Source organism: Morone saxatilis, unplaced genomic scaffold, assembly GCF_004916995.1.
Source record: "Morone saxatilis isolate NCDOM2014 unplaced genomic scaffold, NCSU_SB_2.0 Contig20, whole genome shotgun sequence".
Taxonomy (NCBI): domain Eukaryota; kingdom Metazoa; phylum Chordata; class Actinopteri; family Moronidae; genus Morone; species Morone saxatilis.
The window spans coordinates 10778560-10795090 of NW_023339763.1; the positions used below are offsets into that span (position 1 = coordinate 10778560).

Genomic DNA, 16531 nt, shown 5'->3' on the forward strand with positions numbered 1-16531 from the left:
GCATAGTTCCCTTTATCCTAAAACTGATAATGTTCTCAAAACAATGAAAGAAGTATCCTGATATATGAAAACAAAGACTTTAAAGCTCAAAATACTGCTTTTGTCAGCTAACTGCTAACAAAAGCAGTAACTTCATGGATTTTATACTGAATAACACCGTAACTGAATCGACACAGAATACCACTTGCATAACTTGCTCAACCTACTAGTCCTATAATTACTGCCAATATTTCATTTTACATTATAAAGTCGCCCAAGAAACACAACTCACGTTTTGAATCCGTTTTCACAGCAGTATGTGAGCCTCCATGTTAATGATGTCACCTATCAAAAACGAAACTGTTACTTAACCTACTCTGTGCTTGTAAAACATTCACATTGTTTCTCTGCAAAATACTAAATCGAGTCTCTGACCATTAGAATATTCCACAAGTCTATGTGTGTATAACTATCTGTGTACACTCAATCTGTGGCCATTGGGACAGGTTCCTCTTTCTGAGAGATAAATCCAAAGAACGTCATCAAACTCTCGTCATTTGTGACCTCTGAATTGGTAACTGCATTTTTAAATGCCGTAAGATTTCTGCTCTCGACCAGTTTCTTCAAATCGCTCATCAGGTTTTGATGTTGCGCACATCTGCAAGAGAGGTATTTCTTTAACACATCAAACCGTCCTCTTTCCACTAACTGGACAATAAAGCGTTCAATAATGACACACAAAGGATGACTAAACTCTATCACACTCTGGTGTTGGCTCCTTGCGTTGAGGTAGGCATACCCCCCTGTATGCATTGCAACAACATTACAGTGCTCGTCAAAGACAGGAGAGCCAGATGAGCCAAAATAAAAACAAGACTCATAAGTTAGAACCTGTCTCTGTTTCTCAACAGATTCTGCCACACTCTCAAAGAAACGGCGAGTAACCAACTGAACGGGTCCTTGGTTTTCAAGGTAATGCCTCTCCACAGCCTGTTTGCGGTTATCAGTTGGAACAATCAAACACGGGTCTATTTTTTTCACACCACCATCAGGATGCCCAATAATGCAAATCCCACCACTCTTGGAAGGGAATCCAAAGTGTGCTAACAGACCATCGGGCAATGCCTGATCATCACCCAGCCTTAACAAAGCCCAGTCAGACTCTTGCCCTGACTCATTACGACAGAACTCAAAGCCAGCGACCTCTTCCACTGTTGATCCTGAATTTTGCCCTCCCTCCATTTGGTCTAGACTTTCAAAAGAGAAATGGACAGTGACCATCTCATTAAGCTGCCCTTTAGTCTCATCATATATTTTAATTACATGGCCATTTGTGAGGACAAACTTGTCAAACAGGAGAAAGCCACTCCCTTCTGGTCTCCCGTTTACTCTCACCTGGCAAACTGAATCACAGAGTTTCATCAGTTTCTTCATTGTTTTCACTTCTGCACATGCCTGATCATTCTTCCCAAACTCCACACGGAATAAATTCTGGATACGGGAAAACTTAGATTGTGGGGTTTTCAGGCCTTTCACCAAACTTTCAAACTGTGAGGACAGGTAATCCTTCATGGTTTTCGAATTGGGTATTTCACAATTTTTTTCTGCTGTCTTCTTATTATTTACTTCTGGTTCCTCATTTGGTGTGTTGTTATTCACTGACTCAGTTGTGGCAGACTCCTGTGGACGACCTTGGTTTCTGTCAGATTCAGAGCTCGGAGATTGATTTTGCATCATGTAAGCGCCATCCTGACTACCGGGCTGACTCTCTGGTGGAGCAGACTCATTAAGCAGAATGATCTTGAAAGTTTTACCATCAAGATCATCAGCGAGAGTGGACATTTCAGTGGTTACTTTAGTTCTCTTGTGATAGAGCGCACAGTTCTTTCTGAATACAGTATTATGTAAACGGCCGTCTCTTTTCAGAGCGTGCTTCACCTTTTCCCCTTTGTATGCATAAACAGTAATACTGTAAGCAGATTCTATAGCTGGGTTTCTCATGATTTGTGCTACATTTTTACCTCCCTTTGTCAGCACGTGAAACATCACAAGCTCGCTAGATGGCCCCTTTCTCCTCAGAACAACGGGGTCACAATTTTCCCCCAATGATTGGTCCTGCCTGTCTACAGATTTAACGTACTTGATAATCAGACATTCATCCTTAATTAAGCAGCATGGAAAGTGTGAACTGATAGCATTCCCTTCTCTTAAAATAACAAGCTCTTTGTTTTTGTTCTTTCCTGCAATTTCTTTAAACTGTAAACTTGTCTTCAGTAAGTCCTCAACAGTTCTTGCTTTATTGCAGATAACCTTGGATTTCTTGTCGCTCCAGCACCACTCAAAAGTATGAGTTGCATGTTGCTCCTCTTCCTAGGAATGAAACACAATTAAAACTTGTTTAATTTAATTACAGTACAACTCTGAAAAAGCAAAACTATTCTTAAACATTCGTTCATTAGCTCTACCTGTTTATCCCAAGGTTGGCGGGGGGCTGGAACTGCTTCTTGCTGCCTTTGGGCGAGAGGCGTACACGCCCGAGAGGGTGCCGGCGTACCACAGGGCTGACACAGAAACAGAAACATTTTAATCTCTTCTAATTTAAAAGAAATCGTCTAACAAAAGTTACGGCTCAAATATTCAGATTAAAACGTTACGTCTGTGAATACTATCTTTAACTTTTGTCAACAGATATCAAATTAAATATGACAAACCTTAGCAGCAGGATGTAAATCAGGAAGCTGGCTGCTTTCCCCTTTCTTGGTTTTCTTGTGCTAACCGGCAGAAATGTTAAATATAGCAATATATTACAAAATGTATGCTTAACACTTAAAACACGTAGTTATTTGTTTTCATTTATTTCCCTGATAAGATATATACAGATGATTGTGACTGTGATTGTACATTTTATGCACCTCTGCACCAATACGAATTCCTCGTATGTGTAAAAACCTACATGGCAATAAATCTGATCTGATTCTGATTGATTGATGATTGATTAAATTCATAGAAATCATAGTCTCACAAATCCAAATGTTGTTGTCATTGCTGGGCAGTGACTCATTATTACACTAGTAATAACAGTAATAACATTACTTACCACAGTAACTAGCTGTCTAACTAACTAATTTCTGTAATAATACTACAGTCACCACCCAAAAACTAATTAATTACAATATTAAGTTTGCTTGCACATTCCTACTAATTTGAAATCTAGCAATCCAATCACCTCCTCGGATTCATCTTTGTAATCGTGGAGGAAACTAGTTTTAGAAGATGGAAACATCTCCCATTACTTTGATTTGAACAAAAAATAATCAAAAGTAATGTAACTACAAGTGTAATCAATTACTGTTGGCAGGGAGTAATAAGTAAAGTAATAATATTACTTTGGAAAAGAGTAATGAGTAATAAGTAATAAATGAAATTCTTTGAGTTATTGTAAAGATATATAATTTATCTGTACCTTGATATATTTGTCCAGTGGTCCGTCAAAACGGCGCTTCAGTTTCGGCAACATTTTTAATGTGGTCTTCACCTACAGGGGGAGAGAAATGTAATTAATGTCTAAGATTTTACACTTCCCATGGAATCATCATTTAGTGTTTTTATATGAATATGATATTTATTTTGATTCACTTCGTTAAAAACAACAAATAAAATTGGCCATCAGTCTTTTCTTGCATTCTAAAATGCTTTTTTACATGTCTACAATTAGACAAAACTCACAGCCAATTAATCACTAACATCTTGGCATTATTTTAGGTGTCAACATGGTTGATTAATTTCAGTATGGCATTTCCTTCACACTTTTCTGGAGAAATCTTGGAGATAGTGTTACGTAGTAATTATCGACAAACAGCAAAACTGTATGAAAAGTAAATGTAGAAAAACACATTGGTCTAAGACAGTTTGGAAACACACACACACACACACACACACACTAGATTTGTGTAGAAGAGGAGGAAAAAGAGTCCTAATTTTCTGAAACTGGGATTAGGGAGAGGTAACAACAAGCTGAGCAAGCTGGTGAGGAAGTCCAGCTCGGTGGTGGGGATGGAGGCTGTGACTGAGAGGACGATGAGAGGGAAGCTGAAAGCCATCATGGACAACCTTTCTCAAAGCAGGTTGGAGGCTCGTTTGTACCCTCAGACTCCACAACGCCACAGCACCCAGTACCTCCAACCCCCCGCTGACTAAGACTGGTTTAAAATTCAACCAAACTTCTATTATATACTAATTATCTTTAAGTTGCACATGTAGAGTTTCGTTTTTTAGTCAAAAGCTACTTAAAATATTTCACACACCAGTGTACTGCATATATTTTTCATTTATAGTTTTATATTTTCCTATTATATTTTGTAATATACTTATTTTGTGATCCTATTGTACACCTCTGTACTCTTTGCACTGCATTCCCCAATGCTGCTGTGTGTAATTTTAATACCTCATAGGGAGGATTAATAAAGGTACATCCTATCTAATCTTATCTTATCTTATACTTAAGACTTTCTCAAGAGTTTCTCCAGGTAAAACACACACAAAAAGTACTAAATCCTGATTTTTGCACAATCTCTGACTCCTGCATGATAAGATAAAGAAAAGGAGGGAATGAAAAAAAGAGAGTTGTGCTCTGAGCAGATGTAAATAAATTACACTGTAACTTGAGTGTATTCAAGGTGTTGTTGTTGTTGTTTTTGTGCTTCCTCTGTGTCAGCTATACTTTAGTTTTTCTTATAGACGACTGATGAGTGACAGCTCTCAGCCTTGTTTACGGCCCTGGAGCTTTCTGGATTTTATTTTTCATGATCACAACATGGCTTCCTTCATCATCCGATAGAGAAAAACTCACTTTGAGCACAGTGAAACCAGCAGAAAACATCTCAACTTATTTAACTTGTGTTGTGTGCAATATGCAGTAGATCGCTTTTGTTTCATGTATTTATATAACTTATAGTTCCTCTATATCTCATACTCATATTTGATATAATATCTAATATCCAAGCTGGCAGCCATAAACTGCAGATTCCTCCACACGACGACAAAGGAAGTTGTTACAAGATTAGAGGACAATAATATGCATATTCAACCGATAAAGTGAAGATTAAAGTATATTTATCTTGAACTTACCTTAAACGTATAGACAAAAACGTGACTTTTAAAGGTTTGCTGAGGAGTACTACTCCGCTCGGTCTAATTTGGCGCCGTTAGATGCATGCTCCGCCTCTTGCGGAAACAAAATAAAAGAAATTGTATTAACAAACTCGTAAACATTAACAATACATGAACAAACAATGCCAGGAAGGAGAGACAAAAATAATTAATTAAATTAGTTGTAGAAGGTAAATAAATAAAACGTTTTCTGCCGAGAAAAAAAAAGTAAAGTTATAAAAGTAAAAACGTAGATTTATAATAATAATTATAATAATTATCAAATTAATAATATAATAATAATAATATAGTACTTCATTTTTATTTTGGTAGTGGAAAAAAAAAAAGCCAAAACACAATACATTTCCATATAAAAAGGGTAAAAATCAGAAACAATACACGACAAAATAAAAGCACCGTATTTACAACCTTACGTATTTACGTAAGCGTCGAACGTCTTCAGTGACGTCTTTTAAAGCGGTACAGACATCTTTAGCGGGAGCCTCGTTCTGGCCTCTCACGCCCCGCAGCTCCTCCTGTGCTCCTGTGCTGTCAGCTGTGGGAGTCAGCGTGTTTCTCCTCTGGCCCATAAAAACAACCACACACGTTTCACCAGGCAGAATCGCCACCGGCAGCCGGTCGTCGACAGACATGGCCAACACAGAGGTACGGTTCACGTTTAGCTCCAGGAAGCCCGACTACCGGAATCCACGTGTTGTTGTTTTAACACCCAGCTGGAGTCTACCTGTCAAACTCTCCTCGTCTCTTCTCCTCCTCAATGCTGTATTCTGTCTGTTAGCGCTGTATGTTACACAGTATCTCACCTCCCCTATCCTCTGCTCCTCATTAGGGGAGTAAACTTTGGGGGGGTCGGTTCGTGGGGGACACTGATCCCGTCATGGAGAAGTTCAACGCGTCCATCGCTTACGACCAGAGGATGTGGGATGCTGACATCCGAGGGAGCAAGGCGTACGTGAAAGCTCTGGAGAAGGCCAAGCTGGTCACCACGGATGAGATGAACCAGATTTTGCAAGGGCTGGATCAGGTACACACACACACACACACACACACACACACACAGAGCTCTAGACTCAATTTAGGGACAATAAACAACCATTAAGTCCACGTTGACAGCAGAAAATGACAGAGCTGCATCATTATGTACTTTTCTAATCACAGTCTTCTCATACTTGCATGGGAATGCACTCCTGCGGCATTGTGGGTATGTGTGTGTCACTGTCTGGCTCTTCTGTGTAGATGTGAAGTTAATAGATGACAGCTGAAAATGTGCCATGGCGCAGAATTCCTCTGTGTGTTTGTGTGTGTGTGTGTGTGTGTGTGTGTGTGGTGAACAATACCACCGTCATGTGACAGATGTCAGCTGCCAACCAGTAGTTCATTCACTCTCACAGTCGGGGCAGTTTTCAGGGTGCCCTCTCTACACTGATGTTTTTTGCTTTGTCAATGCAAGAGACATGAGGCGACCAATACATGCAGAATGTAGCTAGAATTCATTGTGCTGCTTAAAAGTATCAAAGCAGTCTGTATTCAGTCTACTTAATGCTCTTTTATTGTTGTCCAGATTTCTGATGAGTGGTCCAAAGGTGTTTTTGTGATCAAACCTGGAGATGAGGACATTCACACTGCCAATGAGCGCAGGCTGAAGGTGAGGAAGAGCTTGTTTTGTCTTCGTAACTGTGCAGGAGTGAGTAAAACTGTATTTCACATAACGAATATTATGACATTTTGGAGTTTGTGGGAAAGGGACTTTTCTATGAATGAAAGCCCTTTCCCTTTACTCAGTAATTTATTTTATGTCTGTCAGTCAGATAATTAAAGGATAGGAGGTCTTGTTTCTGTAGTTTTTAACATCATTTATATAGTTAGTTATAGTTAAATAGCTAGAATAGTGTTCATCCCTAAGTTATGGGCTGTTCAACCTTGAAGTCTCTGTGATGGCTCTGATGAGAGACGTTATACTCCTTTCTTACTGGCCTGGTTTTTCCAGGAGCTGATTGGCTGCACCTGCAGGGAAGCTGCACACTGGCAGGAGCAGAAACGGAACCAGGTATATGTCTTTACAGTATTAAAAACTCTAAGGATTTGAATTTATTATTGGGGTTGCAGCCCTTTGTTATTTACTTCAGTGTAAGAAGTAGCTAAATTAAAGTGTCATGAGGACCGTGGCTCTCTCTTTCTGTGTGTGTGTGTGTGCGTGTGTGTGTGTGTGTGTGTGTGTGTGTGTCTGTGTCTTGGTGTGTTGACCAGGTCGCTGACCGACATGAGGGCTGTGCTGCGAGATGCCATCTCAACCCAAACGAACATTTCCCTACAGACTGATATCTTACCATGGGTGGAGCGGGGCAGCAGCGTAAGGACAGATGCATTCTTGTACACCACACACACACACACAGACACACACACACATAGACAGACACACAGACATCTACTTGTCTTCTCTGAAGTCACCCTTTGGTGTCCTCTGTCGCCTCTTTCTGAACTTCAGAGAAATCGACGTCCTGTGTCCTGGTTACACTCACATGCAGAGAGCTCAGCCAATCAGATGGAGCCACTGGATTCTAAGGTGGTCTTTTATAAAATAAAATCTACATTGTAACGCCTCCCACCTTTTTTATATATTAGATGATGTATCGTTCATGTTGGTCTCGTGCTTCTCTTTCCCCGCTCACGCCTTCAGTCACGCTGTTGCTCTGAGCAGAGACGTGGACCAGCTTCAGGAGATCAAGAAGAGAGTTAATGTTCTACCTCTTGGCAGGTACGGCTGTGAACACACACTCACTGTCTGGAGATGATTTTCACCCACAAACATCAAATAATAAGAAGCATTCTTGTTGTTTTCAGTGGTGCCATCGCTGGGACTCCATTTGACATTGACAGGGAGCTGCTGCGGAAAGGTTACTTATTACTGTCCTCTCACAAGAGTTTGAGAGCACGTGTGTTACAGCTGCCTTTTGTGTCTTGTTTTATTTAAGATAATTGTGTTTATAAAAAGTGAAACTATAATTTCTACTCGTCTGGATCTATAGAGTTGGGCTTTGATGACATCAGTCTGAACAGCATGGATGCCACGGGCCAAAGGGACTTTGTCGGTACGTAAACCATTAAACATTTCAGCCAGCTACAGAAATGTATATTAACAATTAAAATACTTTAAAATGAAACACCTTTTTTTTTTGTGTGTGTGTTCTCAAGTTTAAAGTGTTCTCATGTTTGCTTGTATGTATGTTTCTTTAGTGGAGTTCTTGTTCTGGGCTTCATTGTCTTTGACCCATCTCAGCAAGATGGCTGAGGACCTGATGCTGTACAGCACCAAAGAGTTCTCCTTCATCACCCTCTCTGACGCCTACAGGTCAGTTTGTGTTTTATTATATGATCCTAAATTACAGTTTGTACATGTTTCTACCTCCTGAACAATTTTGGATTAAATTATTGTTTTGTGGTTTTGTAAAAAAGCTCCAATTAATGTGAAGTAAATTATATTTAAAAAGTCCTTTGACCAGTGTAGAGCCTTTTTTTTTTATAATTCAAACGTATTCAAAAGTATTTGTTTGTTTAAGGACTTGGTAGTTAATGGACTTAAACATAAGTATTTTTTATATGGAGGTTTTGTTCCATTGATATTTGTGTAAACACAATAATATATGGCTGCTGTACAAGATGATGAAATTGCACATCTTTACTCCCATGAGTCGAAGGGCTGCTGTCAAAATCCTATGAACTGCTTTACTTTTCATGAAGCTCACTCATTTACTGTTCTGTTGAAACACGTGTTTACCTCCATTTTCACTTCTCTTCCATCTTTACCTTCTTTTCGTCTCACCTTTACTTGCGTGTGCAGCACAGGCAGCAGTCTGATGCCTCAGAAGAAGAATGCTGACAGTCTGGAGCTGATCAGGAGTAAAGCAGGTCGTGTCTTTGGCAGAGTAAGACCTAAAATCATTAAATAATTTGTTCATCTGTCCACTTAAGGGCTCACGTAATGTCAGTTAATGTCTCGGGAGCTCACACCTACTGCCTTTTTTTGGTCAAATGATGAATGTAAATGCGTAACATGGAAAATCTAATCATGCTAAAATGGCTCTTTTAGTTAGTCTTTCTAAAATTAAATGGTGAAATCTTGGTATAATTACAGGAAAAGTATGAGAACACTACAATTAGTGCAAGTGAATACCACATTTCCCATGAACTCTTCCTGTGTTTTTTTCTTTTACTTATCACTACTTCCGCCTTTCCTCTTGAAAACCAGCGCCCTCATGTGTCGTAAAGCGGTCACTAGTTTTCTTGCAGACTCAAACCTGGCAGCCCAAAAAAAGTCAAGTTTAACTACTCAGAGCTTTATGGATGAACCTTTTTTACCTTTCAGAAGCAGAGCAGCTTTGACACACTTTACTGCTTTCTTTTGTACTTTGTATGACTAGTTGACATTGTGTGTATTTCAGTGTGCAGGGTTCATGATGACACTGAAGGGACTGCCCAGCACCTACAACAAAGACCTGCAGGTATGAAAGTTTCACTTTCACTTCATGGGAAGGATGTATTTTTATTTCCCCTCAGATGTTTTCATCATGCTGTCTTTGTCATCCTTCTTCAGGAGGATAAGGAGGCCATGTTTGACTGCTATGATACTGTTCACGCTGTGCTGCAGGTGACAACTGGAGTCATGTCAACTCTCAAGGTCAGAGATTTAAGTCTGTTATTCATTTTAAAATGAATACAAACTGCTTGGTCTCATGGGTACAGTGTGGTTGTAGATGAAATTTTTTAAAAAAAGGTTTTGGCTGCTTGTCTGTATATTTTATATAAAAACCTGAACTCCTAAATCTCTTTTTTTTCACTCCAAAGTGAATTATAACCATCTGCACTCTCTTGTATCTAGACACCAGTTTCACAGTGATCTTCTAACGTTGTTTTTAAAAATTTTTAACATTTTGGCAGCCTTGTTATGTTCCTCATGTGCAAAGCAGAAATTTCTAACAAACGACAAAAGAGGAGAAAGTTTTAATTAGTTACACTGAGTGAAAGTGCAGTTGTTCATGTGAAGGTGGTTTTAGTAGAAGAAAGAGGCAAAGAGCCTTTGTGCCTAGCTGATTAAACACAATATAGCACAGCAAGAGGACTGCTGCATCACACTGCAACTCAAAATGTGCTTTTTTGCACCGTAAATGCTGAAAACATTTTCTAGACCTCCTTTCAAAAGACAAAATGATTTATTTTCCTTTGTTGTTTCTTCTGTGTCTCAGATTAACCAGAGTGTGATGGAAGCGGCCCTCAGTCCTGACATGTTGGCTACTGACCTGGCCTACTACCTTGTGAGGAAGGGGGTGAGTAGTGTTTTATTTCCATCCAGATGCAAATTGTAAAATATTAAAAAAAAAATTATAAGGTAACAGTGATGCAGTCGGGTATATGATTATTAATTTCGGCATTTATCAACATAAATGTATCTGCCTCAGCTGTCCACACACACATCATGTCCTGTGTTTTTTTTTTTTTTTTTTCCTTTTTTTTTTGTTGTAACAGTGAGTGAAAAAAACTTCTTATCTATATCTAGGAATTGTTTTGAATTCCTGGTGACTCAATTTGACAAGAACTACTGAGAACAAAAATCAGATGGGTGAAAGAATACTTAATATGTGGCATTTTTATGGCTTTACATGTATTTTGTGTTGCAATTGTGTCACAGGTGCCGTTCAGAGAGGCCCATGGTATCTCTGGTAAAGCTGTGTTCACAGCTGAATCCAGAAATATTGCCTTGAATCAACTCACTGTGGAAGACCTCAGTGCTGTTAGGTGACTAAAACAAAAAATCCTGTAAACATTACTGTAGTTTCTCCTTCAGCCATTTCGTCTCAGGATTTTCTCAATTGCCTCTTTTCTTTTTTTCTCTTTTTCTCTTCTCTGTTTCATTTTAGCCCTCAGTTTGAAAGCGACGTATCATCAGTGTGGGACTACACGAGCAGCGTGGAGCAGTATACCGCCCCTGGAGGCACGGCCAAGAGTAGCGTTGCTGCACAGGTGGAGCACATGAGGAACTGGCTTAAGAAACTGGAACAGTGAAACCAAGTTTCCCCTTAACGTTATGAATCAGGTTTGCTGCCACAATTTAGTTGAAAGTATGAAATGTCAGATTGAAGTCAAAGTGACTTATTTGTGACTTGAAAACCATGTTGCCTTTCAAACATTCTCCTCCAAGTACATATGATTTGTCAGTAGGTTGCTGTTACAAAGGACCTGTAAAACAGGTGACAAAATGAATAAATGTTACTCAAACCGTGTTTTACAGCCTGGCCCATAACTCTGACTGATTTTCATCACATCTGAATCAATTTATCTTCCTGTCTGTCCACACACGGACTCAAGGTGGCGCTGTTTAATGGCACAGAAAGACAAAAACAAAACATTACATGTCTGCCCAAAGTCACAAGCTCATACAGTAAAACATGTACTAGTTCAGTGGTAACACATAAATCAGTTCATAAATCCAGTTTTTTGGAGTTTTCATACAGAAACTTTATGTAAAAATGCTTAGTAAACAGAAACAAGTGATCAAATTTTATTGACATTAAATCAACAATCAATATTATCCCTAAAAATCCAAAATACAGTTTTCCTAATGAGTTCAATAAAGTTCAAATAAATTCCCCCTGTTAATATGACGGCACATTTCTCGAAACAATGATTATATACAAAGCAACGCATTAGAGGGTCATAATCATAAGCAGGAATAGAGAAGATGTTACTCTGGCAGAGAATCACAGGTGTTTATGTACATTTATAACTCGCTTGGTCTTCCCACAAATAAACAAGTGTACAGTACATGTAGGAAACGCCTTAATCGTCTAATCTTACTTCTTACTTCCTCAGCTTGTAACTGTCAGGTGGAAAAAGAACCGCTAATTCTACACTTTTTATTCATTACACTGAAAAACACACACAAGTCTAACTGTTCGAATATAAAATATTATCTTCTAATGACAAGAAAAATAAGGAAAGTTGACATAAAGGCCTACTGAGGTAAAGATCCCTACTCCTTCACAATATTGGAATTGAGCAACACCATGATCCTAAATGCTAACGACAGCATGCTAATATACTCGCAAAGACAATGTTAACAGGCATCTGGTTGCATGCTAAAATTTGTTGATTAGTGCTAGCTGAGGCAGATTGGGAATGCGCTTAGTATTAGTTAGTGTTCATACGTCATTAAAAAAGTATTGACAAATTCAAAATTCGACCAGATGATGGAGCTACATTAAAAGTTATTCTAAATCATCCTGAGGGGACATGAATATCTGTACCAGACTTCATAACAAAACATCCAATCCAGTTGTCATAACTACAGCCATGCATTTTCATCCCTTGTATTTTTAAATAAATGTACAATGTGTGTGAATGTTAAATGTAATTGTGTAAAGATGTTACCAGAAACCAACAGAGGAAAAACATTCACTTTGCACAATAACTCCCACTGTCTCACAGTCACAGCAATTATTCAGCAGGCCGTAGTTTATGTGCAAATGCAGTTAACATTTTGTTTAATGAATAACCATGAACATAATTAACAGGTTGTTGTTTCACTCTCACACAGGTGAAAAGTTGCCTTTATACAAATCAATCAAAAAGCTTTTGTCACTTAAATCAGGTGTTTTTTTTCATGTGCTGAGTCAATGTATCAGACCCGTTGTCCCGAGCACAGCTGAGAAAACGCAGAACCACAAGTGGATCACACTCTTCAGAGCTGCACTCGCCTTGGACCGGTACACAACTCTGCCGTCCAGAGGCTGCGTGGGTCTGAAGATGTCGGTCATAGGCTGTCCCGTCCAGAATCGACACTGCTGCACTATTGCGCCCAGCTGGAGCGGAGAGGTAAAAGAAAAAGAGTTGATTGAGAAGATGAAGGGACGTTTATACAGGAAAAAGAGTGAATGCAGATTCGACTTTAAATCAGTAGTTGCTGTTTAAAATTATGTTTTCATTTAAAATACTAAAAAGGGACATTAAAGTTTCTGTTAATGACTCAAAGGTTCTGATCCTTCAGACTATTGACATTCTTGTAGCTCAGAACGTCATTACAAGAGGCACTTGTCAGAGTAGAGCTTTTATGTTGCCTGGGGATATAAAATTTATTTAACAAACATTTTTCTTATGTAGAAGTAATTTAATGAACCATTTAAAGGATATTTTGTTGGATTGGTTGAGGAAATACAACCAGGAAGACTCCTAGCCTTAATCCTAGCTCACCTGTCGACTGCTGATGGACAGGGTCCTGTGAAACACTGTCCAGGCAACTGCCTGTTCACATCCCGGAGTTGTCATGGAGCCTACATAGCGGTAGTAACTGTGGAGCTCATTGGATGACGGGATAAGGTCGCTGAGTCGAAAGTTTGTGATCATTGTGCTGCTGCCTTAAGACAAAAACAAGGAAGGATAAGTGTTTGGAAGCAACGTCGGGATTTAGTAAAATTGTACAATAATGTCCCTTTATGCTATAAAATGTTTGATCCTACCATTGTTTTGTACTCGGCCCAAAGCAGATATTATTGCGTCCAAATGAGGATGATCATCAGTCGATTCCTGTGAGGAAGACACCGTCAACACTGTGGCACAAGCCTAAATAATATTTATTCTAATTTAATTAAGAATGCATGAATACATCTTTAATTTATTACCTCAAACAGGAAGGCAAGCAGAGCTATACCTGCCATATCATGTTCTGCCTCTGCTAAAGAACCATACGGCTCCTTGATGTGGACTATATGAAGCTGGAAGTCCAAAACACAGCAAAATGAGTTGTAGTGGAGTGTAAGCTGACCCCTGTGTAAACTAAAAGACAACGAATTATATGACAGCTCCTGTTGGATGTACCTCCATGGGGAACCTCTCTCCGTCAATGGTGTGCTCTGATCCTGGTCTTCCATCACTTCCCCAGTGGAAGTGAAACTGGGCAGCTCTGTAGTGACCGGGCAGAGCTCCTCCCATCAGTCGGACCGACTGTGGTAGAACAAAGTGAGCTACAAGAAAGATTGAATATAGATGTGATTATAGTAACAAACCAGAGTTCAACACCTGGTAAAAAAGGTCTGGAGGCGAAGAGAAGTGGGCCCTTCATTACCAGAGTGTCCTTTGTTTTCCACTGTAATGTTGATTGTGTGGGTGTGACCGATGAAGTCGAAGGGTGGCAGGGCGCTGTTGACGTGCACTTTGCTGGTGACAATGTTAATCGGTGATTGGCGTAATCCTCCACAGCTGGGAAACTGAGCTGCCCAGTGGCTAGGGTCTCAACAACACAAACAGCAGCAGCAACATCATCAAATGTTATTCCCCGGTGCTGCTGAGAGAACACCGCTCTAGTCTCATTGGGTGTAAGCAGCATAAAGCACAAAGTACCTTTTTTAAAGCTCTATAAAACATATTAACATTCATCAGTCCAACCCCTCTATTGTGAGAAAGGTTACTAATACCGCCAATCCCACTGAGAATGAACATATCTTCTGCTTTCAGTTGTTCTAGCTGTAAAACTATAAAGAAAATATACTGGGCCTGATTAAGAATGACTATTTAACTAATTTATCTTGAGGCTTGAGAAATATAACACTTTATTTTAAGGGGTGCTGTCATGAACATGAAGGAATCTTTATATATGTTTATGACTGTTGTTATTAAGTGTTCTTCAGTCAGTTAACCTTAAGCTAATTTAAAAATAACAATCATCTTGTGTCATGTCAGTCTTACACACACCCCTTCAAATAAAGCCTGCGTCACAAACTGGACGTGTGGTGGCTATTTAGGAGGCTGCTGGATCAAAAGGAAGACCTTATTAAGTTGCATTGTGGGTATTTTAGGATCCCACTTTTATTTATCACCTACTTAAATGTATATGGTGAACATGATCTAACAGTTGCATGTTTACACATTCTGCGAGCAGACATAAAGCAATATTAACATACATTCATTACATGTTCCTGGCTACCTTCGAATTTCCCCATTGTGTGTTTATAAAAAATATTGATTGTGAACGCTTTAAAAACATGGTGTCTTCTTGCCTTCAAAGTGGTTTAATGAATTATAAATATATGGAAAAATATAATATTGATTTGTCTCTTTAAATGCTGTGAGTCTTTGCATCTGGTCTTACCTCTACATGTGTCGTCACAGGAGTACTGACTCTGGTAACACCACTGAGCTGAGGAGAAAGGACAGGACTCAGGTCGGACATACAACAAATGGCTTTCTTTAGTTAATAAATGAGTCTCTGTCAGCAATCTTACCAGCTGATCTGCTAATGAGTTTGTGCTCAGTCAAAGTCAAAGTGGGCAAAACAACTTTCTCACACACATAAGCCAAGATAATTATTAATTCTCACATTACTAATCCTGTTCTTTAGTTGCCTTTTTTGTGCTCATCAGTTAAATATAAATTATCGTATAGCAGTTATTTAAACAAAACTCGTCAGCAAGGACAAATTAATGAGGTATTGCAGGCACAGGACACACAGTGACCTCTTGACCAGCTCTCCGATGCAGTCAGAAGGCTAAGCTTGAGGTGTGCAGCACAAGCTCCACCAGGCGAGCTACCAGCCAAAATGTTAATTATTATTAATGACGTGTGCTTTGGTGGGATATTCGTTAAATTATATACATATAAAATTTGTATTTCTTTTTTGATAGACTACAGCCTTCTTAAGTCCCGCCAAGTTTTGCTCCGTGGCAACTTTCTTCTCTCCTGTACTTAGATATGATAGATATGCAACGTCTTTTCAACATAGACGAGGTTCTGACTGAGGCTTGCTCAACTGTTATTGGAGCACAGAGAAAAAAAGGATGTGATTTAGGAAGGGTCAATTATTTTTATATCTCAAAACTACCAACAAATAATAACCTTCTTTTTAACACAATGCATCAAATCTTAAGTTCACACCTGTAGTCATTTAGAGGGGCATAAACAACTCTGAGGTTAAAAATATATACTTGTTATCACAGGTAACACGCCTCTGCAGTGTGACCTGGACTGCAACATTTCCAACATAAAAAAAAACTTCTATTGAGGAAAAGAGACCATTGTTTTTCTTAGATTTGTTTGACAATGGTCATAAAATGTTATCTTAATCATGCTTTTATCACCCTGTGTGCCTTTTACATGTGATTTCCTGATTTTGAAGCCAAAAGTTTCCTTTGCACATTTTAAAACAGTCAATGAGTTCACACAACAGAAACACATTTTTCTTAATAGAAATATTAACAGCAAAAAAATGGTCCACAAACCATGCTTTTTATGTTTATGTTGTCCTGTGTAGAAGGTAAATGGAGCTAAAATTATTAAAAGTTGAATGTATTAGATATATATAGTTTATAATCAGTGAAGTTAACAAAAGTTTGTATAATAT

General features: G+C 38.9%; 3 protein-coding genes across 3 annotated transcripts in view; 1 reads left to right on the forward strand and 2 right to left on the reverse strand.

Moving 5' to 3' along the window:
* Positions 1 to 9: 9 nt before the first annotated feature.
* Positions 10 to 2345, reverse strand: LOC118331157 (protein FAM111A-like). Its single transcript, XM_035665942.1, has one exon. It carries the CDS (start codon positions 2023 to 2025, stop codon positions 463 to 465), a length of 1563 nt encoding a protein of 520 aa, XP_035521835.1. The 5' UTR covers positions 2026 to 2345; the 3' UTR covers positions 10 to 462.
* A 3254-nt stretch (positions 2346 to 5599) lies between these two features.
* On the forward strand, positions 5600 to 11423 carry asl (argininosuccinate lyase). Its single transcript, XM_035667126.1, is given in 16 exon segments — positions 5600 to 5793; positions 5978 to 6172; positions 6710 to 6793; positions 7136 to 7153; positions 7155 to 7195; positions 7562 to 7711; positions 7826 to 7903; positions 7990 to 8042; positions 8175 to 8237; positions 8383 to 8497; positions 8987 to 9071; positions 9588 to 9647; positions 9740 to 9823; positions 10389 to 10469; positions 10832 to 10938; positions 11061 to 11423. Coding segments are annotated over 16 exon segments (1374 nt in total). The 5' UTR covers positions 5600 to 5778; the 3' UTR covers positions 11206 to 11423.
* A 1052-nt stretch (positions 11424 to 12475) lies between these two features.
* ca4c (carbonic anhydrase IV c) overlaps positions 12476 to 16531 on the reverse strand; it is a 6336-nt gene continuing 2280 nt past the window's right edge. The window contains exons 2-8 of the mRNA XM_035667125.1: positions 15284 to 15331; positions 14261 to 14425; positions 14014 to 14159; positions 13818 to 13910; positions 13656 to 13722; positions 13390 to 13553; positions 12476 to 13001 (exon numbers count right to left, since the gene is read on the reverse strand). Coding sequence (XP_035523018.1) covers positions 12813 to 13001; positions 13390 to 13553; positions 13656 to 13722; positions 13818 to 13910; positions 14014 to 14159; positions 14261 to 14425; positions 15284 to 15331 — 872 coding nt within the window. The 3' untranslated portion in view covers positions 12476 to 12812. The remainder of the gene's footprint in view (positions 13002 to 13389; positions 13554 to 13655; positions 13723 to 13817; positions 13911 to 14013; positions 14160 to 14260; positions 14426 to 15283; positions 15332 to 16531) is intronic.

Bases quoted from the DNA above. Each gene is read 5' to 3' on its own strand.
- LOC118331157 (XM_035665942.1), bottom strand. From the start codon at position 2,025: ATGTTTCACGTGCTGACAAAGGGAGGTAAAAATGTAGCACAAATCATG.